This window comes from Pseudophryne corroboree, chromosome 1 (genome assembly GCF_028390025.1).
Source record: "Pseudophryne corroboree isolate aPseCor3 chromosome 1, aPseCor3.hap2, whole genome shotgun sequence".
Classification (NCBI taxonomy): Eukaryota; Metazoa; Chordata; class Amphibia; order Anura; family Myobatrachidae; genus Pseudophryne; species Pseudophryne corroboree.
The window spans coordinates 598,655,238-598,680,438 of record NC_086444.1 but is presented as its reverse complement, the minus strand read 5'-3'; the positions used below and the strand labels follow the sequence as shown (position 1 = coordinate 598,680,438).

The following is a 25,201-nucleotide window of genomic DNA, read 5'->3' as shown; positions in this document are numbered from 1 at the left end:
TAACTGGGTTCAGATCACAAGTTGTACGGTGTGATTGGTGTGGCTGGTATGAGTCTTACCCGGGATTCAAAATCCTTCCTTATTGTGTACGCTCGTCCGGGCACAGTATCCTGAGGCTTGGAGGAGGGTCATAGGGGGAGGAGCCAGTGCACACCAGCTAGTCCTAAAGCTTTTACTTTGTGCCCAGTCTCCTGCGGAGCCGCTATTCCCCATGGTCCTTTCGGAGTCCCCAGCATCCACTACGGACTATGAGAAATAGAATTATCGGTAAGTAAATTCTTATTTTTTATACAATCCCTATTAGTCTAAATTCCCGGATATAACCACTATTTTTTGTTCCTTAATAAGTTAGGTCTCAGGTGTTCGGCATAAATGCGCAAATTTCACTGTGATGTGTGCAGGGGTGCCAGAGTGGTTTGAGGTTGGGATGGTTCCGAAAAAATGACATATTGGCAATTACAATATCCCCAGCCACCCCCCCCCCCCCCCCTCCCATCCCCGTCCCAAGTGGTGCGGGGTGGCGCTTACCCTTGGGTCCCCGCGGTGACTTCTCTTTTAAAAGTGTGCTCTGAGCTGCCACAGCATGCATCAATACCCATGATCTTCTGTCTTGCCGGCTCTTCACTGATGCATTACTGGGAGAAGGCGTGGCTATGCTGAGCCTGCTGGGACATCTCCGCCTCTTCCCTGTAATCAGTGCCGGCGCTAGCCGCTCAGCAAAGCCTGCAAAGCAGGGAGGCGCTGCACTCATGAGGCGCTCTCCTTGCTCTGCTACTACCCCTTGCCTGCACCTGTCATACTGACAGGCAGCAGCGGCGCCGGCATATACAGAAGCTCTTTATTGTTCTGTCTTATCATGGACCTCCCCTCTTCCTCTCGTCAGGCTCCTCCCCGCACCTTCTGCAAAGCTGAGTAACAGGCAGGCAGGCAGCAGTGTAGCCCCCACCCCCTTCCCTCCCCTTGTCAGTATAGACACAGCAGTGCCCGCCCCCTCCCTTATCCCCCTTCTCTCGCCTCCCATCAATGTAATGTTTGTGTCCCGGGCACTTTATTTTTGTGTCACGGGCACTTTTAATATGCTGGCTCCTGCTTCCTGACATTAGGCAGGAACAGGAAGTCATGTGACTGCACGACTGGAGGAGCCTTCAGACGTGAGAGGAGCAGCCTAGCCCATCTAGCAGCCTGCCATGCCATACAGAGAAGCAGAAACTCAGGTACATTCTGCAGTGTGTGTGTGGTGGGGGGGAGGATGGTATGTTATTGTGTGCTGGGGAGGTGGTATATAAGTGTGTGCTGGGGGGGTGTTATATGTGTGTGCTGGGGAGGGGGGGTGGTATATTATTGTGTGCTGGGGGGGTATATTAGTGTGTGCTGGGGAGGGGAAGTGGTATATAAGTGTGTGCTGGGGTGGGGGGGGGTGGTATAATAGTGTGTGCTGGGGAGGGGGGGGGGGTATATTAGTGTGTGCTGAGGACGAGGGGTGGTATAATAGTGTGTGCTGGGGGGTATATTATTGTGTGCTGAGGAGGACGGGTGGTATAATATTGTGTGCTGGGGGGTATATTTGTGTGTGCTGGGGGGGTATAATAGTGTGTGCTGGGGAGGAGGGGTGGTATATTATTGTGTGCGGGGGAGGTGGTATATTAGTGTGTGCTGCCCGTGGGCGAGCATGCATCTGTAATCCATAGGATCGCATGGTGTGTACGCTCCCTCAAACAGGACACAGCTTACGATGCGGCTGCTTGCAGGTAAGATAAGTGTGGCCACATCTGTATTTGTAGGAGGGCGCCAAATTTATAGTTTGCAGGAGGGCGCCGAACACCTTAGCACCGGCCCTGCCTGTAATGCATCTGTGAAGAGCCGTCAAGACAGGAGATTATAGATATAGCACACTGCGGCAGCACAGAGCACACTTTTTAAAGGAGAAGTCACCACGAGGATCCGGGGGTAAGCACTCCACAGTGCCTGCACAGCTTTCATATTTTGGAGGGGCATGCTGCCCCATTACCCCGCCCCCCCATTCTAATGCCACTGGATGTGTGGACGAATGAGTAGATATGGTATAATAGAGATATTTCTACTCCTTAAGCTGGGTACACACTATATGATAGTGTGACACAGCGATGCAATGTAAGGATACATCGCACCACTCTACACACTAAATTATCCACTGTACGACTGTGCAATGTATCGTTACCTGCTGCATGTAAAATACACTGCGTCGTCCATAGAATCATCCTATTGGGCATACTGCACGTCCAATGGAATGATTCTATGGCCAACACAGTGTTGTTACATGAGCATGTAAGATACATTGCGCCGTCGTACAGCTGATCATGTAGTGTGTACAGCGGTGTGATGTATCATTACATTGCATCGCTGTGTCACTCTGTCATATAGTACCAGTTGACTCAGGAGATTGGTTGCTTCTCCCTTAGGTTTTTAAGTATTTAATGGATATTTAAGATATAGATATCATATAATTATAGTTCAATAACTAAATCTCTCTTAATGTGAATTTAGCACATCTACGATCAGTTTCTCTAACATGCGAGGGGACGACCAGCACAGGGCTAGTCTGCTCCGCATGTCAGGCCCTACCCCCCGCACATAGATCCAAAAGCATTGCACGCTGGCAATGCTTTCACATTTGTCAAGTAGCTCCCTGCCTGCGCAGCCTAGCTGCGCTGGAAGGCGGCTACCTGCTACGTTCTGGGTCGCAGCGGCTACGTATGATGTCACGCAGCAGCTGTGGCCCACCCCAGCAACGTTCTGGACACACCTGCATTGTCTGGACCCCCCACTCCCAAAATGGCATTCTAACGCTGTTGGCACACCCCCTCCATTCCCGTGACCGCCTCTGCCTGTCAATCAGGCAGAGGCGATCACAACAGTGAGATGCTTTCGCATCTCACTGGGTGCGCATGTGCACTAAGCATAGGGCATTAGGCCCCTTATTCATACCCCTTTCAGACACTCTAAAATCCCGAGGTTTTGCGCGTGAATGCGCATCAACCTGGGATTTCTGTATGTCTGAAAGGTACCAAACCAGGAACACATTCCCGGGTCGGCATATCTGCTATTGACCAGGGTTTATCCCAGGACTTTCGTCCTGGGTAAACAATCCGGGTTAAGTGTGAATAGTGCAACCCGGGAAGCCTCTGACTATTCGGGGCTGCCAGGAGGGAGCTGCACTTCGTGCTACCGGGAAAAGCAGCTGGTTTTAGAAGCAGTTTGTGATTGCTTGAGAGTGACATGAATGTGTGTGTATGAGTGTGACATGGATGTACAGTTCCACATTTTGTTATGTTCTAAAATGGAATAAATTAATTTTTCCCACCAAAATTCTACACACAGTACCCCATAATGACAATGTGCAAAAAAGTTTTTTTTGAGATTTTTGCAAATTTATTAAAAATACAAAACTAAGAAATCACAGGTACATAAGTATTCACAGCCTTTGCTCAATACTTTGTTGATGCACCTTTGTTGCAATTACAGCCTCAAGTCTTTTTGAATATGATGCCACAGGAGCTGCGCTGGCAGGGAGCTACTCGTCAGGTACAAATGCGATGCTTTTGTACCTGTGCGGGGGGGCAGAGCCAGACATGCAGGGAGGACTAGCCCTGTGCTGGGCGTCCCCCAGCATGTCTGTGAAACTGATCGTAGCTGTGCTAAATTTAGCACATCTACGATCAGGTCTCGATTACGTTTAAGTTTCCAAGAGAAGAGCTTTGGCATCCTGACTCATTGGTTCATTCGGTTAGCACAGTAAAGCTCAGTACACACTTACACAATCATACTTGTTATTAGAATTTCACTGACTATTGAAAGTCCTGCTGAACATGCAGCTTTCATGCCTACACATTATTATGCAAGGTACACACTTGTACAATCATACTTTTAACGTAGGTTTTCTTTAAATTTTACTTACATTCGGAAGTCCTTATCACAGTGCCGATAACGGCGTACACACCTTTACAATCTACTTTTGATCCACAAAACTCATCTGTCTAAAAGAGCCAGAGGCGGAGAGCATCAGACAGAACGATCAAAAATGTGTCCACACGTCACTTTTTGTTTGATAGTGTGCCATTGAATCTGATAAAAATGAAACTGCAAATAAACCCTGATCTGCAGATGTGACCTGATTGTATAGGTGTGTACCCAGCTTTATTACAGCTCTCAAACCTATCTGCTGAAAAGATTGTGACTGGGGGTGCATCAGGAGACGTATGGGGCAGAATTGTTGGTAATGCCTACACACTACCAGGTTTGCCCAAGACAGTACAATAGCGTCACAGAAATATTAGGATATACAGGATAGAAATAAGCAGACATGACCTGTTTTGTTGCAATTATACATGGTCATGGGTGCATACACAATATTATAATTTCTCAACAACAGGTCATGATTAGTAAGATTAGTAAGATGTGCAAGACCACTGTATAGATGTGAGCCCATGGTTGTGATACCTCTGCCCAGTTTATTGCTGGATTAGAACAGTCATAAGGCAAGAATAGATGCTGGGGTAGCATGGTACTCTGGTACTATCAGTGTCTGACTGGGGCATGAAGGGCCCACCGGGGGAATTCTGTGATAGGGGCCCATACTTAGGGGTGTGGCCAGCCTACAAAGAGGGTGTGCCAGCCTCCACTGAGGCTTGAAATACACAATAGTCTAGTGCAGTGTAATGCAACATATCTACCATGCAGAGCCGGCCCTAACCAATATGATGCCCTAGGCAAGATTTTGGCTGGTGCCCCCTAGCACCACCACTGGTTCCGCCTCTGACCTTGCACCTCTTTCCCAGCACCATCACCCCTCCCCATAGCAGTCCTTATTTTGGTGTTTGTACCCCCTATATTTTAAATAGGAACAGTTTGCACATTTGGCACACAGCCCAAAAAGGGGTGTGTTCTTGCTGTGGAGGGGCATGGCTACACAGTAGTAACCCCAATTCCAATTACGCCACACAGTACTGCAACTTTATTCACATTTGATCATGTGATAGTGTCCATAATTCATATTACTTCCCACAGTATTATCACTTTACCTTATAAACATTACTCCTCACAGTAGAGCCCCTTATTCACATTACATCACACTGAATTGTTCCTTATTCACATTACACCACACCCTATTGCTCTTTATTCACATTAGACGACACAGTAGTGCCCTTTCTATATGCAACAACACATAGTAGAGCACCTTATACACATAATGCCACAGAGTAATGCCCCTTACACATATGAGACACATTATTAATGTCCTTATAAACATAATGCACCTTACGCATTATGACAACCTTTATTAATGTCCTTTTACACATAATGTCCCTTACACATATGCCGCACATTATTAGTGCCCTTAAACGCATAATGACACACATACAGTAGTACCTTGTTACACATATGCCGCACATTATTAATGCCCTTATACACATAATGACACACATAGTGCCCCTTACACATATGTTGCACATTATTAATGCATTTTTACATGACACACATAATGCTCCTTACACATATTCCAAACACTACTGCACAACCAACCCACTCACATGCACACAGCACTCACACTTCCACTAACACTGTGACCTCTGCCTCTGCTTGGATACAGATGTGTCCTCATAAATCTTGCCTCAATGCTAATGTTGGGCACCTTTTTTTATGAAAATGCATCTTATTTGCATTGCTATATGGCTAGGATGCACAAGCAGCTTCTGATTAAAATGATATGCAGCATGCCTATATACTGTGTGAGACTGTGGCTGTATCTGCATATGAAATGTTACATACAGAATATAGGCATGCCGCATATCATTTTAATCAGCAGAAGCTGCTGATGCCCCTAGGCATATCAAATGCCCTAGGCAATTGCCTAGTTTGCCTATGCCTATGGCCGGCTCTGCTACCATGCATAATACAAGTGCACAGTCTGGAACCTGATCCCTAGAAGAAGGAGTATGCCCTCAGGCAGTGGGGCCTACCGGTGGTTTCCCTGGTAACCCCTGTGGGTCAGTCCGACCCTGGGTACTATTAAGCTGAGGTTGCAGACTGCCCACCTGATTATCTCTGCTTACCTTCTCCAAGTTCTGCAAGATTGATGTTGACGCCTTGGCGGAGCCTGCTTTCAGCAAGATATTCACTTCTTTGTTACTACTTAGCAGTTAGCCAACTGGATGAGCCAAATGAAAGCATTTTCTGAGATAGGACATTTGAGAAAACATTTTGTATCACTTGCAAACTTTCTGGAGAGAATGCTAATGACTGTAAGGTGCTCTGACCTTCTATAGGCAAGGGGAAAAATGACCCTCTGTAAATGAGTGTATCAGATACATACAGTATAACAGGGATTCCAAATGCCAGTGTGATACCCCACTGTTATCTGGTATGCATAATCTGCAGTCACTGTGTATAGTACATCACAGTTACTTTACCCCGGCTTGTCATGGGTTCAGGCACAGTTACCAGAGGGTCCCCTGAAGAATCAGGTCTTTGACTACAAGTACATTGTGGGTGCGGACTACAGGTGTCGGTGCAGCGCATAAAGAATTGGGCGCCAGGCCATCTCAGATAAACAGCATAAAGTTTATTTCAACATCAAACGGATATTTCAGGGATAACTTGTGAACACTCCTCCAGCACAAAGCATATCAGTTACAGTGGATCCCATATCAGGGCACCTCCTCCAGCGCATCGCTTAGTCGCAGCGGCATATTTATAGCGAACATCAGTACATACCAGGGCATTCTGTGACCAGTAGTGCTACACATCAGGTTACCGTCTCTCTCTCTCTCTTACTTAGCGAGGATTCTTTTTCTTGGGGGGCTTCTAATCACGCCACGTGGCTTTCCGACCACTTCACCCAGATACCTCTCGAGATACTTTTCCATGGGGGCGCTTACTCACGCCGCGTGGCTTCCAACCACTTCACCCAGATACCTCTTGAGACTCACACCTTGAGTACACTTTTCTCCTGGCATCACCCTTTCACTGGATTCTGCATACTGCTGCTCTCACACTGCGATGTCTCCCTCTGTCAAATGCTTTGCTGTGGCTGCCATCACTCCCCACCTAAACATGTGGGGAGCCCTCACTGGGGCTACATCTTTCTGGTTAATCCACCACACTTCAGCTAGCTAAAACATGTGCTTCTCCTCACTGTCTGTCTGCTCTCTGCTCTGCTGCTGCTGCTCTCATTCTGTTGTAGCTGTGTCGTGTCTCACTGCAGGACAACCTTTTTATAACCTTGCATTCCCAGGGTCACATTCTAAATCTGGGATTTCCCGCTCTGTCTTTCCCGCTCTCAGTTTCCCGCTCTGAGTCTGCAAATGAGTGAGTCATGCCCTTTGCATTTTGTAGAGATGAGCGGGTTCGGTTTCTTTGAATCCGAACCCGCACGAACTTCACTTTTTTTTTCACGGGTCCGAGCGACTCGGATCTTCCCGCCTTGCTCGGTTAACCCGAGCGCGCCCGAACGTCATCATGACGCTGTCGGATTCTCGCGAGGCTCGGATTCTATCGCGAGACTCGGATTCTATATAAGGAGCCGCGCGTCGCCGCCATTTTCACACGTGCATTGAGATTGATAGGGAGAGGACGTGGCTGGCGTCCTCTCCATTTAGATTAGATTTAGAAGAGAGAGAGAGAGAGAGATTGCTGTGATACTGTAGATTAGAAGAGAGTGCAGAGTGCAGACAGAGTTTAGTGACTGACGACCACAGTGACCAGTGACCACCAGAGACAGTGCAGTTGTTTGTTTTATTTAATATATCCGTTCTCTGCCTGAAAAAAACGATACACAGTCACACAGTGACTCAGTCTGTGTGCACTGCTCAGCCCAGTGTGCTGCACATCAATGTATTGTATATAAAGCTTATAATTGTGGGGGAGACTGGGGAGCACTGCAGGTTGTTATAGCAGGAGCCAGGAGTACATGATAAATAATATTATATTAAAATTAAACAGTGCACACTTGCTGCAGGAGTGCCACTGCCAGTGTGACTAGTGGTGACCAGTGCCTGACCACCAGTATATTAGTAGTATTGTATACTATCTCTTTATCAACCAGTCTATATTAGCAGCAGACACAGTACAGTGCGGTAGTTCACGGCTGTGGCTACCTCTGTGTCGGCACTCGGCAGGCAGTCCGTCCATCCATAATTGTATTATATACCACCTAACCGTGGTTTTTTTTTTCTTTCTTTATACCGTCGTCATAGTCATACTAGTTGTTACGAGTATACTACTATCTCTTTATCAACCAGTGTACAGTGCGGTAGTTCACGGCTGTGGCTACCTCTGTGTCGGAACTCGGCAGGCAGTCCGTCCATCCATAATTGTATTATAATATATACCACCTAACCGTGGTTTTTTTTTCGTTCTTTATACCGTCGTCATACTAGTTGTTACGAGTATACTACTATCTCTTTATCAACCAGTGTACAGTGCGGTAGTTCACGGCTGTGGCTACCTCTGTGTCGGAACTCGGCAGGCAGTCCGTCCATCCATAATTGTATTATAATATATACCACCTAACCGTGGTTTTTTTTTCGTTCTTTATACCGTCGTCATACTAGTTGTTACGAGTATACTACTATCTCTTTATCAACCAGTGTACAGTGCGGTAGTTCACGGCTGTGGCTACCTCTGTGTCGGCACTCGGCAGGCAGTCCGTCCAACCATAATTGTATTATATACCACCTAACCGTGGTTTTTTTTTCATTCTTTATACCGTCGTCATACTAGTTGTTACGAGTATACTACTATCTCTTTATCAACCAGTGTACAGTGCGGTAGTTCACGGCTGTGGCTACCTCTGTGTCGGCACTCGGCAGGCAGTCCGTCCAACCATAATTGTATTATATACCACCTAACCGTGGTTTTTTTTTCATTCTTTATACCGTCGTCATACTAGTTGTTACGAGTATACTACTATCTCTTTATCAACCAGTGTACAGTGCGGTAGTTCACGGCTGTGGCTACCTCTGTGTCGGCACTCGGCAGCCCGTCCATAATTGTATATACCAGTGACCTAACCGTGGTTTTTTTTTCTTTCTTTATACATACATACTAGTTACGAGTATACTATCTCTTTATCAACCAGTCTATATATTAGCAGCAGACACAGTACAGTGCGGTAGTTCACGGCTGTGGCTACCTCTGTGTCGGCACTCGGCAGCCCGTCCATAATTGTATATACCAGTGACCTAACCGTGGTTTTTTTTTCTTTCTTTATACATACATACTAGTTACGAGTATACTATCTCTTTATCAACCAGTCTATATATTAGCAGCAGACACAGTACAGTGCGGTAGTTCACGGCTGTGGCTACCTCTGTGTCGGCACTCGGCAGCCCGTCCATAATTGTATACTAGTATCCAATCCATCCATCTGCATTGTTTACCTGAGGTGCCTTTTAGTTGTGCCTATTAAAATATGGAGAACAAAAATGTTGAGGTTCCAAAATTAGGGAAAGATCAAGATCCACTTCCACCTCGTGCTGAAGCTGCTGCCACTAGTCATGGCCGAGACGATGAAATGCCAGCAACGTCGTCTGCCAAGGCCGATGCCCAATGTCATAGTACAGAGCATGTCAAATCCAAAACACCAAATATCAGTAAAAAGCCTCTTTTTTTCTTTGCGTCATGTGCTGTTTGGGGAGGGTTTTTTGGAAGGGACATCCTGCGTGACACTGCAGTGCCACTCCTAGATGGGCCCGGTGTTTGTGTCGGCCACTAGGGTTGCTAATCTTACTCACACAGTCAGCTACCTCATTGCGCCTCTTTTTTTCTTTGCGTCATGTGCTGTTTGGGGAGGGTTTTTTGGAAGGGCCATCCTGCGTGACACTGCAGTGCCACTCCTAGATGGGCCCGGTGTTTGTGTCGGCCACTAGGGTCGCTAATCTTACTCACACAGTCAGCTACCTCATTGCGCCTCTTTTTTTCTTTGCGTCATGTGCTGTTTGGGGAGGGTTTTTTGGAAGGGCCATCCTGCGTGACACTGCAGTGCCACTCCTAGATGGGCCCGGTGTTTGTGTCGGCCACTAGGGTCGCTAATCTTACTCACACAGCTACCTCATTGCGCCTCTTTTTTTCTTTGCGTCATGTGCTGTTTGGGGAGGGTTTTTTGGAAGGGACATCCTGCGTGACACTGCAGTACCACTCCTAGATGGGCCCGGTGTTTGTGTCGGCCACTAGGGTCGCTTATCTTACTCACACAGCGACCTCGGTGCAAATTTTAGGACTAAAAATAATATTGTGAGGTGTGAGGTATTCAGAATAGACTGAAAATGAGTGTAAATTATGGTTTTTGAGGTTAATAATATTTTGGGATCAAAATGACCCCCAAATTCTATGATTTAAGCTGTTTTTTAGTGTTTTTGGAAAAAAACACCCGAATCCAAAACACACCCGAATCCGACAAAAATAATTCGGTGAGGTTTTGCCAAAACGCGTTCGAACCCAAAACACGGCCGCGGAACCGAACCCAAAACCAAAACACAAAACCCGAAAAATTTCAGGCGCTCATCTCTAGCATTTTGCAGACTGATCTGTATAGCTATGAGCTGTGCTGTTAACTCCTTCTGTGCTGCAAGCTGTAGGCTGCTGGCACAGTGCTTATGCAACTCCAGCAAACATTTTACTTTTATTAAAGTCATGCTGGCACCTGTAGTGCCACAGTTGATTTGGGCTGCAGTTTCAGGGTATCACACCACCATGTTAAAATCACTGGAAATCAGGCATTTCCTCAGAATATGATTTCTGAAGCAATATATTTCAGAGATATATGCGTTTATTTGCGTACATCTTTGGTGATGTGAGATCTGCACATGCACTGGTCATGAACAGATCGGTGTCTGTGACGACTAACAATACCCCCAACAGCCAACGTTGCAGAAAAGGTGATGGCCCCGTTTTCTGGGTGTGCCAAGGCCAGTGGCCCCATCAGTGTGAAAATATAGCTATCCAGAGTAACCTGTTGGTTACTCAGATGGCCGATGCTCATGCAGATGAACCTATGCTGCGTTTTCAGACGCAGCAGTGGATTAGAGAAGCTGGCAGGAAGCGGCGGCATTAGCATATTTTTGTACAGTGCTGCATCCAAAGACGCAGCAGCTATATGAACTTCGTCTCTGAATCAGGCACTAAAAGCTTTGTATGGCTGATTCCCTGAACAATCCCTAAATCTCAAGCGCAAGTAGCATACAAGACTAGTTTGAATGTCCCCCATTCATTTTAATCATAAATACAAATGCACAGTAAATATTACCATTTAACATTATGACATTATCAGGTTCTGTTCTGAGCTGCCGATATTAAAATAGAAATTCAATACTTGTCACTTATAAGAATATTTTTTAGCAAATTGTATCTATGGACAGCTTCCAAAAGTCAGCTTATAAGTTGAGCTGGCTCTCCTGGCACCCTGGGACTTGTGCATTGCAGATACTCCGTATGTCCTTTTGGTCTCCTTGTGCCTCCTGCAGATGTCAGCTCCCTCCGGTTATCTGCAGCCTTAGGAAAATATCTACAAGGTGCTGATTAGTTGCTTTGGAGGCTGTTATGTGTCTGGTAAGAGTATGTTGCAGGGCACGTTTCTTTTGTGTACTGTAAACAGTGCAGGCTCTTCTATACAAAAAAATCTCCCTGTCATTTTACAGCACTACCATTTCTCTGATGTCCTAGTGGATGCTGGGGACTCCGTAAGGACCATGGGGATTAGCGGCTCCGCTGGAGACTGGGCACAAAAGTAAAGCTTTAGGACTACCTGGTGTGCACTGGCTCCTCCCCCTATGACCCTCCTCCAAGCCTCAGTTAGATTTTTGTGCCCAAACGAGAAGGGTGCACACTAGGGGCTCTCCTGAGCTGCTTAGTGAAAAGTTTAGTTTTAGGTTTTTTATTTTCAGTGAGACCTGCTGGCAACAGGCTCACTGCATCGAGGGACTAAGGGGAGAAGAAGCAAACTCACCTGCGTGCAGAGTGGATTGGGCTTCTTAGGCTACTGGACACCATTAGCTCCAGAGGGATCGAACACAGGCCCAGCCATGGAGTCCGGTCCCAGAGCCGCGCCGCCGGCCCCCTTACAGAGCCAGAAGCAAGAAGAGGTCCGGAAAATCGGCGGCAGAAGACATCCTGTCTTCACCAAGGTAGCGCACAGCACTGCAGCTGTGCGCCATTGCTTCTCAGCACACTTCACACTTCGGTCACTGAGGGTGCAGGGCGCTAGGGGGGGGCGCCCTGAGCAGCAATAAAAACACCTTGGCTGGCGAAAATACATCACATATAGCCCCCAGGGCTATATGGGTGAATTTTAACCCCTGCCAGAATCCATAAAAAAGCAGGAGAAAAGTCCGCGAAAAAGGGGCGGAGCCTATCTCCTCAGCACACTGGCGCCATTTTCCCTCACAGCTCCGTTGGAGGGAAGCTCCCTGGCTCTCCCCTACAGTCACTACACTACAGAAAGGGTTAAAAAAGAGAGGGGGGCACTAATTAGGCGCAGTACTAACAATACATCAGCTCTAAGGGGAAAAACACTTATATAAGGTTATCCCTGTATATATATAGCGCTCTGGTGTGTGCTGGCAAACTCTCCCTCTGTCTCCCCAAAGGGCTAGTGGGGTCCTGTCCTCTATCAGAGCATTCCCTGTGTGTGTGCTGTGTGTCGGTACGTTTGTGTCGACATGTATGAGGAGGAAAATGATGTGGAGGCGGAGCAAATTGCCTGTAATAGTGATGTCACCCCCTAGGGGGTCGACACCTGAGTGGGTGAACTGTTGGAAGGAATTACGTGACAGTGTCAGCTCTTTACAAAAGACAGTGGTTGACATGAGACAGCCGGCTACTCAGCTTGTGCCTGTCCAGACGTCTCATAGGCCGTCAGCGGCTCTAAAGCGCCCGTTACCTCAGATGGCAGATACAGACGCCGACACGGATACTGACTCCAGTGTCGACGGTGAAGAGACAAATGTGACTTCCAGTAGGGCCACACGTTACATGATTGAGGCAATGAAAAATGTTTTACACATTTCTGATAATACGAGTACCACCAAAAGGGGTATTATGTTCGGTGAGGAAAAACTACCTGTAGTTTTCCTGAATCTGAGAAATTAAATGAGGTGTGTGATGAAGCGTGGGTTTCCCCCGATAAAAACTGATAATTTCTAAAAAGTTATTGGCATTATATCCTTTCCCGCCAGAGGTTAGGGTGCGTTGGGAAACACCCCCTAGGGTGTATAAAGCGCTCACACGCTTGTCAAATGAGATGGCCGCCCTTAAGGATCCTGCTGATAGAAAGCAGGAGGGTATCCTAAAATGTATTTACACACATACTGGTGTTATACTGCGACCAGCAATCGCCTCAGCCTGGATGTGCAGTGCTGGGTTGGCGTGGTCGGATTTCCTGACTGAAAATATTGATACCCTAGATAGGGACAGTATATTATTGCCTATAGAGCTTTTGAAAGATGCATTTCTATATATGCGTGATGCACAGCGGAATATTTGCCGACTGGCATCAAGAGTAAGTGCGTTGTCCATTTCTGCCAGAAGAGGGTTATGGACACGACAGTGGTCAGGTGATGCGGATTCCAAACGGCATATGGAAGTATTGCCTTATAGAGGGGAGGAGTTATTTGGGGTCGGTCTTTCAGACCTGGTGGCCACGGCAACAGCTGGGAAATCCACGTTTTTACCCCAGGTCGCCTCTCAACATAAGGGCAAGCGGGCAAAAGGTTCCTCATTTCTGCCCCGTGACAGAGGGAGAGGAAAAAGGCTGCAGAAATCAGCCAGTTCCCAGGAACAGAAGCCCTCTCCCGCCTCTGCCAAGCCCTCAGCATGACGCTGGGGCTTTACAAGCGGACTCAGGCACGGTGGGGGCCCGTCTCAAGAATTTCAGCGCGCAGTGGGCTCACTCGCAAGTAGACCCCTGGATCCTTCAGGTGGTATCTCAGGGGTACAAATTGGAATTCGAGACGTCTCCCCCTCGCCGTTTCCTAAAGTCGGCTTTACCGACGTCTCCCTCCGACAGGGAGGCAGTTTTGGAAGCCATTCACAAGCTGTATTCCCAGCAGGTGATAATCAAGGTACCCCTCCTGCAACAGGGAAAGGGGTATTATTCCACACTGTTGTGGTACCGAAGCCGGACGGCTCTGTGAGACCGATTTTAAATCTAAAATCTTTGAACACTTACATACAGAAGTTCAAATTCAAGATGGAGTCACTCAGAGCAGTGATTGCGAACCTGGAAGAAGGGGACTACATGGTGTCTCTGGACATCAAGGATGCTTACCTTCATGTCCCAATTTACCCTTCTCACCAAGGGTACCTCAGGTTTGTGGTACAGAACTGTCACTATCAGTTTCAGACGCTGCCGTTTGGATGGTCCACGGCACCCCGGGTCTTTACCAAGGTAATGGCCGAAATGATGATACTCCTTCGAAGGAAGGGAGTTTTAGTTATCCCTTACTTGGACGATCTCCTGATAAGGGTAAGATCCAGAGAACAGTTGGAGGTCGGTGTAGCACTATCTCAGGTAGTGTTGCGGCAGCACGGTTGGATTCTCAATATTCCAAAATCGCAGCTGGTTCCGACGACTAGTCTTCTGTTCCTAGGGATGATCCTGGACACAGTCCAGAAAAAGGTGTTTCTCCCGGAGGAGAAAGCCAGGGAGTTATCCGAGCTAGTCAGGAACCTCCTAAAACCGAGCCAAGTCTCAGTGCATCAATGCACAAGGGTTCTGGGAAAAATGGTGGCTTCCTACGAAGCAATCCCATTCGGCAGATTCCACGCAAGAACTTTCCAGTGGGACCTGCTGGACAAATGGTCCGGGTCGCATCTTCAGATGCATCAGCGGATAACCCTGTCACCAAGGACAAGGGTGTCCCTCCTGTGGTGGTTGCAGAGTGCTCATCTTCTAGAGGGCCGCAGATTCGGCATTCAGGACTGGGTCCTGGTGACCACGGATGCCAGCCTGCGAGGCTGGGGAGCAGTCACACAGGGATGGAATTTCCAGGGCTTATGGTCAAGCCTGGAGACATCACTTCACATAAATATCCTGAAGCTAAGGGCCATTTACAATGCTCTAAGCTTAGCAAGACCTCTGCTTCAAGGTCAGCCGGTGTTGATCCAGTCGGACAACATCACGGCAGTCGCCCACGTAAACAGACAGGGTGGCACAAGAAGCAGGAGGGCAATGGCAGAAGCTGCAAGGATTCTTCGCTGGGCGGAAAATCATGTGATAGCACTGTCAGCAGTTTTCATTCCGGGAGTGGACAACTGGGAAGCAGACTTCCTCAGCAGACACGACCTCCACCCGGGAGAGTGGGGACTTCACACAGAAGTCTTCCACATGATTATAAACCGTTGGGAAAAACTCGACAGGTATTACGCCAGGTCAAGGGACCCTCAGGCAATAGCTGTAGACGCTCTGGTAACACCGTGGGTGTACCAGTCAGTGTATGTGTTCCCTCCTCTGCCTCTCATACCCAAGGTACTGAGAATTATAAGATGGAGAGGAGTAAGCACTATATTCGTGGCTCCGGATTGGCCAAGAAGGACTTGGTAACCGGAACTTCAAGAGATGCTCACGGAGGATCCGTGGCCTCTACCTCTAAGAAGGGACCTGCTCCAGCAAGGACCCTGTCTGTTCCAAGACTTACCGCGGCTGCGTTTGACGGCATGGCGGTTGAACGCCGGATCCTGAAGGAAAAAGGCATTCCGGATGAAGTCATCCCTATCCTGATCAAAGCCAGGAAGGATGTAACCGCAAAACATTATCACCGCATTGGGCGAAAATATGTTGCGTGGTGCGAGGCCAGTAAGGCCCGACGGAGGAATTTCAACTTAAGGTTCAAATTTCGGCCCTGTCAATTTTCTTCCAAAAAGAACTAGCTTCAGTCCCTGAAGTTCAGACGTTTGTAAAAGGGGTACTGCATATACAGCCTCCTTTTGTGCCTCCAGTGGCACCTTGGGATCTCAATGTAGTTTTTGGGTTCCAAAAGTCACATTGGTTTGAACCACTTAAATCTGTGGAGTTAAAATATCTCACATGGAAAGTGGTCATGCTGTTGGCCCTGGCCTGGGCCAGGCGCGTGTCAGAATTGGCGGCTTTATCCTGTAAAAGCCCTTATCTGATTGTCCATTCGGACAGGGCGGAATTGAGGACTCGTCCTCCGTTTCTCCCTAAGGTGGTTTCAGCGTTTCACCTGAACCAACCTATTGTGGTGCCTGCGGCTACTAGGGACTTGGAGGACTCCAAGTTGCTAGACGTTGTCAGGGCCCTGAAAATATATGTTTCCAGGACGGCTGGAGTCAGAAAATCTGACTCGCTGTTTATCCTGTATGCACCCAACAAGCTGGGTGCTCCTGCTTCTAAGCAGACTATTGCTCGTTGGATTTGTAGTACAATTCAGCTTGCACATTCTGTGGCAGGCCTGCCACAGCCAAAAATCTGTAAATGCCCACTCCACAAGGAAGGTGGGCTCATCTTGGGCGGCTGCCCGAGGGGTCTCGGCTTTACAACTTTGCCGAGCAGCTACTTGGTCAGGAGCAAATACGTTTGTAAAATTCTACAAAATTGATATCCTGGCTGAGGAGGACCTGGAGTTCTCTCATTTGGTGCTGCAGAGTCATCCGCACTCTCCCGCCCGTTTGGGAGCTTTGGTATAATCCCCATGGTCCTTACGGAGTCCCCAGCATCCACTAGGACGTCAGAGAAAATAAGAATTTACTTACCGATAATTCTATTTCTCGTAGTCCGTAGTGGATGCTGGGCGCCCATCCCAAGTGCGGATTGTCTGCAATACTTGTACATAGTTATTGTTACCAAAAATCGGGTTATTGCTGTAGTGAGCCATCTTTTCTAGAGGCTCCTCTGTTATCATGCTGTTAACTGGGTTTAGATCACAAGTTATACGGTGTGATTGGTGTGGCTGGTATGAGTCTTACCCGGGATTCAAAATCCTTCCTTATTGTGTACGCTCGTCCGGGCACAGTATCCTAACTGAGGCTTGGAGGAGGGTCATAGGGGGAGGAGCCAGTGCACACCAGGTAGTCCTAAAGCTTTACTTTTGTGCCCAGTCTCCTGCAGAGCCGCTAATCCCCATGGTCCTTACGGAGTCCCCAGCATCCACTACGGACTACGAGAAATAGAATTATCGGTAAGTAAATTCTTATTTTTACTGTGGCTGGTGGTTTTCCTATTATTTACCAGCTTCAAGAACCCAGTACATCATTTTCGAGGTTCATCAAGATGAACCACGTTGCAATGGAAAGATGGGAATATATTGTGTTTGGATTGCAGACAATGAGGGGGAATTACAATTGTTTTGTGGGTGCCCAAACATAATGGGTGTCCATCAGAGCAATTCAATTGTGTCTATCCCCCATGGGCACAAGTGCCACTTGTGCGCGCCCAGAAGTGACACGCAAAGTAGCTAAACCCGTCTAAATAAATGCTATTGTGCCCAAACGCCTGATTTATCGCACATTTCAGCTCACACCTCAGGAAACTGCGAGCAGAAATGTATCCTCCTGCGGCTATTTGCGCCTGAATGGAGCAGCAATTGAACTGCTCCGTTCGATGCCATCTAGTGGCATCCGCAGGGTGAAACAATTGAATCACCCTCAATAACTCGAAGCTCCTGTTAGTAAGAAAGTGTCTAAGGTTAACCTTGTCTGACCATCATGATTAAACATTACATTGTTAAATGTGTATTTTTTTTCATCATATGAAAGTACTGTACGTATGTAGCTGGTTTATTTGCCACTATTTATAAGCATTCAGTCTGTGTAAATTCCCAGAGATCACAGGTATAAATAATTGCTCTGGGTGGTGATGTCACACAGGGGAAGTACACTGACCTTTGGTCACTAATTTCCTTGTATCCATTAGAGACTCCGGCTCTGCAGCTGTTACTGGGAGGAGCTACCTGTGAGTTTTATTACAGTTGTGGATAAAAATGACAGACTATTCAAATGAAGTAATAGATACTAAAGTAAAATGTTGTTTTGTTGCTGATTGATATACAGACATGTACATTATCTTGCTTAACAAGACCAGATGTTGTATTATCTAGAAATGCTGCTTCTTACATGGTGACGGACTGGCTGAGGAACTGCTCACATGTTGCATAGGTTGCAGGCTGGTTACTAGCTCCCACAGGCAGATGATGGCACTGGCTGCAGACGCTGTACACAGGCACATACTGAAGATACTCTTAATGGTTGGGTTTGCATCTGTACAGGTGACTAAACTTTCACACAGTGTAGAGTGGCACTGAACAGTCCTTTTGTGCACAAACCCATCTGTTACTTTATAAAAAGTGAAGATGAAGATCCCTTCTATGAACATCCTGCTCATCAGTATGATCACATGAAGTTTTCTTTGAACTTGTTTTCTTCTGAGCTGGGCATGCAACCAGCCTTCCCTTGCCTGGTAGCTTGAACGGCTGAAACAGGCCACACACAGAGAGTGTGTAAGCAATGCCACCATTTGCAAAGAGAAAAGGTTGAATGAGGAAATAGGGGAGAACTCATCAAAGCAACTTGGCTTACAGAGTAACTTTGACGAATTGCAAATAAAGTCCTTCTCTTCATCCTGCCATATTGTGCGACATCCAATTAACAAAATACCAAAGCGAATGAAGAAAAGTACGGCTAAACATGCCCGGCTTAATCGTGAGGCAAGTGAGGTGGCTCCACTCAAAAGGCAAGTCGTTGTCTCTACCTCCTGGAACGCCTCAGGTGACATGGCCATGCTGAACGAGCCTATAGGTTATACAGATATAAGAAGAAACCATTCAATGACTGGGTAGACCAACAATGTACAGACTGACCTAAAGCTACAACCATAAAGAACTGACACTGCAATTAACAGCTAACGAAAGGGCAACATTACATAGTACATCAGGGCTGCTCTACTGCACATTCAAATTACCGTAAACCATAGGGCTAGATGGTGAATATGACAATTAGTCTAACTCATTAAAAGAAATGTTTATACAAAAACATAATTGTTGATTATTGGGGTCATGCTGCTTGGATGGAATTTGCCTCTAAGTCACTAGCACAAAATGTGCTCCAGAAAAAGACCCATTATACTTAGCTTGCAGTGCGGGCCACATACACAAGATGCATAATACACCTGCTTTACTCCTGGAAGAACAGACTAGTAGTATATACACCTGGTTTACCGCAGGAGGTGTGACTTCACAGTGACGGTAATGGATGCTAAAATGTAGAGCCTAATTCAGATGCAGTCACAAAGTTATTGTACGCCTATCAGCCGATGGTTTCTTACTGTGTACTTGCAGCGAGTGAAATGCATGCTAAACACTCATTGTGAATAATGTGTCATCTCTGTAATGTGTGTTATTGTATGTTCTTTTTATACCGATGTCTTACTTTTTTTTTATCATTGTTTGGTGTGTTGTACAAATTGAATTTCGTTGTCAACTTTGATAATGACAATAAATGTATCAGTATCAGTGTCAAAAATGCGACTGGTCGCAATGAGGAATTAGTTGCACAGTGAGTGACAGGAAGACGGTGCTTGTAGTGGTAATGGGGAGAGATTGGTAAATGCAGTCGTGTCATGGCTATTCAGTGCCATTTTCTGGGCGTGCGTAAATTAGCAGTTGCAATCTCATTTGCTATTGGAGAGACCGCTGCGTCCCTGGAGAGCAGCTCAGCCTGCGCATCTACAGAGGCACTCAGACTCTGCGTCGTGACCCTATTTGCAACAATGGTACGATGTATCAGCAGTTGTACGCCGTTGGACGGAAATGACGCACCAGCAGTGGGCGACCCTATGCTCAGGTTTACTTCTGCCCATATTAGCATATAATCACAAAAGATAGCAACAGCAGCAGCAAGAACAACCACATCTGATTATGACCCCTAGTACACAATCCATACACAATGCCTGGACAGTGTTATTAATAATAATCTCACATTTACATTATAAAAAGGACATTGGGAGAAGACGAAAAGACAAAATGAAAGAATTCAGACCACACATTCGTTGACTACCCCTTCAAATAATCAAACACAAATATGTTTTGTTGCTGCTGACCAGCTGGAACTATCACTGTATTGATGTGAAAAGATTGCTGCTACATTACTATAGTATTAGCATAAGTAGGAGGGATTTTGATGCATTCAGCCAAGCATAAACAGCTGCAGCGGCAGATCATCCTTAGTTTGTATTTTTAACCAGGATCGATGTTAATATACCCTGTACTGTACTTGTCCTATATTGTCTTGTACTGTAAGTCACTGTTTTCTTGTTTTGCCTGCTTGTTTATGTACTCTGTAATTGGGGACTGCGGATCCCTTGTGGCGCCATATAAAGGATAATAAATAAGAATAAATCGAGCACCCACAAGTGATCCGCTTTCTAATGCATGAACACACCCTAACTGTATTTTGTCAATGCTTACACACATTCTCATACCTCTGTCCCATCAGCCCTGAGTGCAAAAGTTTGTAAGCGCATGTGTCTCAGCTGACATGGGACTGGATGCGCAAGAAGTTTGAATGCGCATGAGCAGTTTATAATTAGGCCAATTCTATGTGTCTCTAGCTCTAATTTATAAAGATTACACTTATATTTTAATGTACAATTGTAGCTCTAAACTGAAGATTACTGTTTAAAAAATTGCACAGTGAGACTAAAGGTGCCCATACACTAGATCAGGGGGTCTCAAACGCGATCCTCAGGGCACCCCAACGGTCCAGGTTTTAGGTATATCCAAGGCATAGCACAGATGGTTAAATCAAATTGACTGTGGTGCTATTTAAGTCACCTGCGCCAAGTATGGATATACTTAAAACCTAGACCGTTGGGGTGCCTCGAGGACCACGTTTGAGAATCTCTGCACTAGACGATATTATGATCGATTTGCCCATTTCCGACTGATTGGAACTGCAAATCGGTCATAATAGTGCAGATCGTTCAGTGTCTGTGAACGATAACGATCACGATGCGCGGTCCTGCTGGTCATTGGTCGAAACGTTTGATCTTCCCTGCTGCAGGAAAGAACTGAAGCTATCGTCAACGACAGCAGGCTCCTGGATGTAGCCACTCCCAGATCTTAAGATATATCTTATGTGTATTGTACCATATCGTTTGCCCTTGACTGCCGGGTGAGTTTAAGGGAAATCGTTAACAAGAATGAATTGTTTACAGGTCGTCTTAGTACATCTGCCCCTAATTGTTTCCTTAATAAGAGGAAGTTAGAGATAATAATTACCTGGCTATTCTCCCAGCTCTCATATGAGAACTTTAAAAGCAGTAGCATGGTGGGAATAGGACACTTGACTGATGATAGTTATCCTAACATGATTTTATAGTATATAGTTATCCTAACATGATTTTATAGTATAACCATCCCACTTCCCCATTAAAATGGCAATTTTGAATATGACATTGTGTTGTCTATCTCTGATTATTAAAAATGCCTACTTAATTAGAAACTAGTTTATACATTTCCCAATAAATACTGAAATTTGGGGCCAAATGTAATAGAGTGAGAGTTTCAGAAAGTGAGAGATTTGGTAAGGTTTTTCAGTCTTAAAGTGGCAATCATTTACACTGCAAAACCAGGTTGATCTTGCAGTGTAAATGATTGCCATTTTAAAAAAAACCTGCAAAACCTTACCAGATCTCTCACTTTTTGAAACTCTCCCTCTATTACATTTGGCCCATGTTGTTTAGATGTCAATTTAGTTGTCAATACAACATCACAATTTACATAAGTGAGTAAAAAAAGAATGATTTAACACTATAAAAACCCCATAAAATTTTACACTGCGTTTTAAGAGATATGACAGACAGACAGACAAGATATTTAATGTAAAGCTTTTTTTAATCTGTATTTAAGGTTTTGATATCAAACAAAAACTGAATGTTTTCTGTGAAAGAATGATCATATGCCCACCTGTGTGTCCTTGAATGACTTTTGGTAGAAGTTCTTGCTCCAATCTGAGGTCTGTGCAATTCTCTTGTGCCTTGTGAGTCTTCTTCTAGGTTCACCTGCCCTGCATTGCTGCCTCAGCTGGCTTTGATCTGGCTCTGTATGTGTACACTGTGTTTGTGATTCAGGCTTTGTGTGTTCTTGCTCTGTCTCTATGGCACGGTTCTTCCTCATTTATGTTCTGAGCTTTGTTTACCCACAAACATATGCCGCAGTAGGGAGGGGAAATGCCTTTAACTAGAGAGGTTAGGAAAGGAGGGGGTGTACTGGATATGAATACCACCTGAGCTGCTCACCGATAATTGGTATAGGAGATGCAGGAAATATGCTGCAGGTAGGTATCTGTAGGTATAGAGAAGGAGGTGATATAATATCACACCAAACATTTTCAGGCATATTATGCTGCTAGTCTGAGCATGTTATGTGGAGAAATAATACACTACAATAATAAGAAATGATCAGTGAATGTTATATACATTGTTTCAATAAAAAAAAAATTATATATATATATATATATATATATATATATATATATATATATACAAAAGATCAGTGTATGTGATTGTGACAAATTTTCTTTTTTTACAAACATGGAATGCTGCATCTACCCAATGTGATAACATAAATAAATAATAAAATAACACACAGGTTATGTTAATAACATCTGTATAAATGGCATGTTCTGTTGCCATAATCGCGATCCAACTGGAAAAATTACCAAAATAATGCGGGCGCATGCGCAGCCCCCGTCCTGTGCATGCGCCTGCATTTTCTGCGGGCGCCCGCAGAAAATGCGAATGCCTCTACCTGTCAATCAGGTAGAGGTGTTTGCATGGCGGGGAGAGGGGGGGGGGGGCGTCACAGGGCGTGGCTACAAAATGGGGGCATGGCGGCGGGAATGAGGGGCGTGACGTGGACATGATCGGGGCGTATTCGTGCATCACACGCAGGCACCGTGATCTAAAAGATGGCGACGGGTCTCCTGCCGACGCAGTCAGCCGGCAGGAGGCAACCTTAATTTTAGTGATCAAGCCCTTGGTTTACATACATCTACGATGTTTGTTGAACTGGACTGCGCAGGTTCCTGCGTGCGGCAGCAGATGTCAGGGGAGTGAGAGGGCGGTGACGGGGAGTGTTTTACATAACAGGCGTGTGTAGGCCTTGTTTTGTAGGCATGCCGAGGCTAGGGTCTGCATCTTCCAAAGCACTGAGAGTTACTCAGATGACTGATGTTCATTCAGTTGATCCAATGCTGTGTCATTGCGGTTTACAAAACATGCAGTGAGCGTCTTTCTACTAAAGATGCCTCCTGCAACTTCTCCACTGGCTCACTTGGGCAACCATGGGCAACTTCTCCACTGGCTCACTTCTCCACTTTTATCACTGCTTAGTACATGTCCCCCTTAGAGATGAAAAGGGCATGGGTGGGGACCAATTTGTTAAAGACAGATCTGGCATCCCAGAGGGCACAGGAGAGAGGGAGGGAGTTTGTGGGAGAGATGTGAGAATAGTGATGGTGCGGTGCCTGAGCTAGGAAGGGAAACTGCAGGAGGTGGGTAGGGAGGGAGTTCAGTGTGATGCGGATGGAAGTGAGGTGAGATGACAGGGAGAATGAGGCAGGGAACAGGGCTGAATGGCGGAGTAGCAGGACCATGCTGAGGCAAAGCTGATTGAAAGTGGGGTAACAGGAGAGGAGGGGAAGGAAAGTGGAGGGGACACAAAGGAAGGGAGAGAGGAGGAGGTGTAGGAGACTGGGGGGGGAGGGGAGTATAGAGGTGGAAACAGGGGGCAAGATACTGTTTTAAGTAGACAATGAGTCTAGTGTTAGGTTCAGCCCTAATCCTAACTGCAGTCTAACATTAAAACTAATGATAGCTTAACCCTAACATGAGGTGTTGGCATTATGATTGTCAATATTCTGTCAGTGTTAGCACTGTGAATGTTGACATTTTGACATAACATCCAAGATGACATTCAGACCATATCTTCATTATGAATGTCAACATATTCACTACATACCCTCAGACCCTCTTTTTTTACATAAATGAATGTCAAATCCTAATTTGAGCCTCACTTTACTATTTATAAATTTCTTTTAATGTAACCTCATATACACAGAGCTGACATCAGAGGCGGATTGAGCATAGGGTTTACAGGGAAGATTCCCGGTGGGCCGACGCACCCGTGGGGCCCGTTTTGTTTGAGGACATGTAGTCCTTTTTATAGACATAATGAATAAGATGCAAAATAATTTGCATATATGAAAATGACTTTGCCACTTAACCTGTGATTGCAGATGATCTAGTGCACAGGTTCTCAAACTCGTTCCTCATTACCCCACACAGTGTATGTTTTGCAGGTCTCCTCACAGAATCACAAGTGAAATAATTAGCTCCACCTGCGGACCCTTTAAAATGTGTCAGAGAGTAATTAATACACCTGTGCACCTGCTGGGTTACCTGCAAAACATGCACTGTGTGGGGTCCTGAGGACCGAGTTTGAGAACCACTGATCTAGTGTATGCTCTGTCTGCCTGCTTGGCTGACATATAAGATTGAGTGAATAGTTATTGGGATACGGTTGGTGTAATAAGCAAGAAAATATATATTTCTAAAGAATGATATAGTTTCCTAAATTCTGAAGGTGTATCATATAATGTGCTCATAATATTTAATTTTATGTATTTTGAACTTCCCCCTTGATGCTGGACATGCCCACTATCTGGAAAGTCTTGGGGGGAGGGTGCTGCTGCCATGGCCCATGGCTAGACCTTACACCTCTGGTGCTGGCCATGTGGGGCCACTAGTACAAATTTTTCCAGGGCCGCTTTTTGTTCCCAATCCGCCCCTGGCTGACATTCTAACCTGAAAGATCTGCTATCCTGACTCACACCTCTGCTGCTGTTGCAGTCACTCCACATGTGTTTGTCACACTAGGCACTGGTACAGGCTTCCTCTGTCTATGACCACATTCGCTAATAAGTAAATGTAGTCTCAATGCTCCTAAACTGTATGTCTTGCAGGTTGAACATGCACACTTACAGTACTTATCTCTCTGATGGGTCAGGTATGTGCCACCTTGGCCAACGTCCTTCCTGAGCTTATCCATCTCTCCACAACTTCTCTTCACATACTAAAAGCAGGAGGCAGAACAATCCTCTCATATCCCAGATACTTTCATTTGCGTAGTCAAGGACGTCTTAACAAGGCCCTGGAATA

The 25,201-nt window shown here is 46.0% G+C and overlaps 2 protein-coding genes across 2 annotated transcripts in view; one reads left to right on the top strand and one right to left on the bottom strand.

Moving 5' to 3' along the window:
- Positions 1-784: 784 nt before the first annotated feature.
- The window catches only part of APC2 (APC regulator of WNT signaling pathway 2), a 208,550-nt gene continuing 184,133 nt past the window's right edge, over positions 785-25,201 (top strand). Inside the window, exon 1 of the mRNA XM_063914312.1 lies at positions 785-1,214. The gene's annotated coding sequence lies outside the window, so the exon portion shown is untranslated. The remainder of the gene's footprint in view (positions 1,215-25,201) is intronic.
- LOC134927090 (gap junction beta-1 protein-like) lies at positions 17,176-25,187 on the bottom strand. Its single transcript, XM_063921136.1, has 3 exons — positions 25,025-25,187; positions 21,948-22,325; positions 17,176-18,774 (listed from the first exon to the last, which is right to left on the bottom strand). The coding sequence occupies exon 3, from the start codon at positions 18,761-18,763 to the stop codon at positions 18,080-18,082; it is 684 nt and encodes a 227-aa protein (XP_063777206.1). The 5' UTR covers positions 18,764-18,774; positions 21,948-22,325; positions 25,025-25,187; the 3' UTR covers positions 17,176-18,079.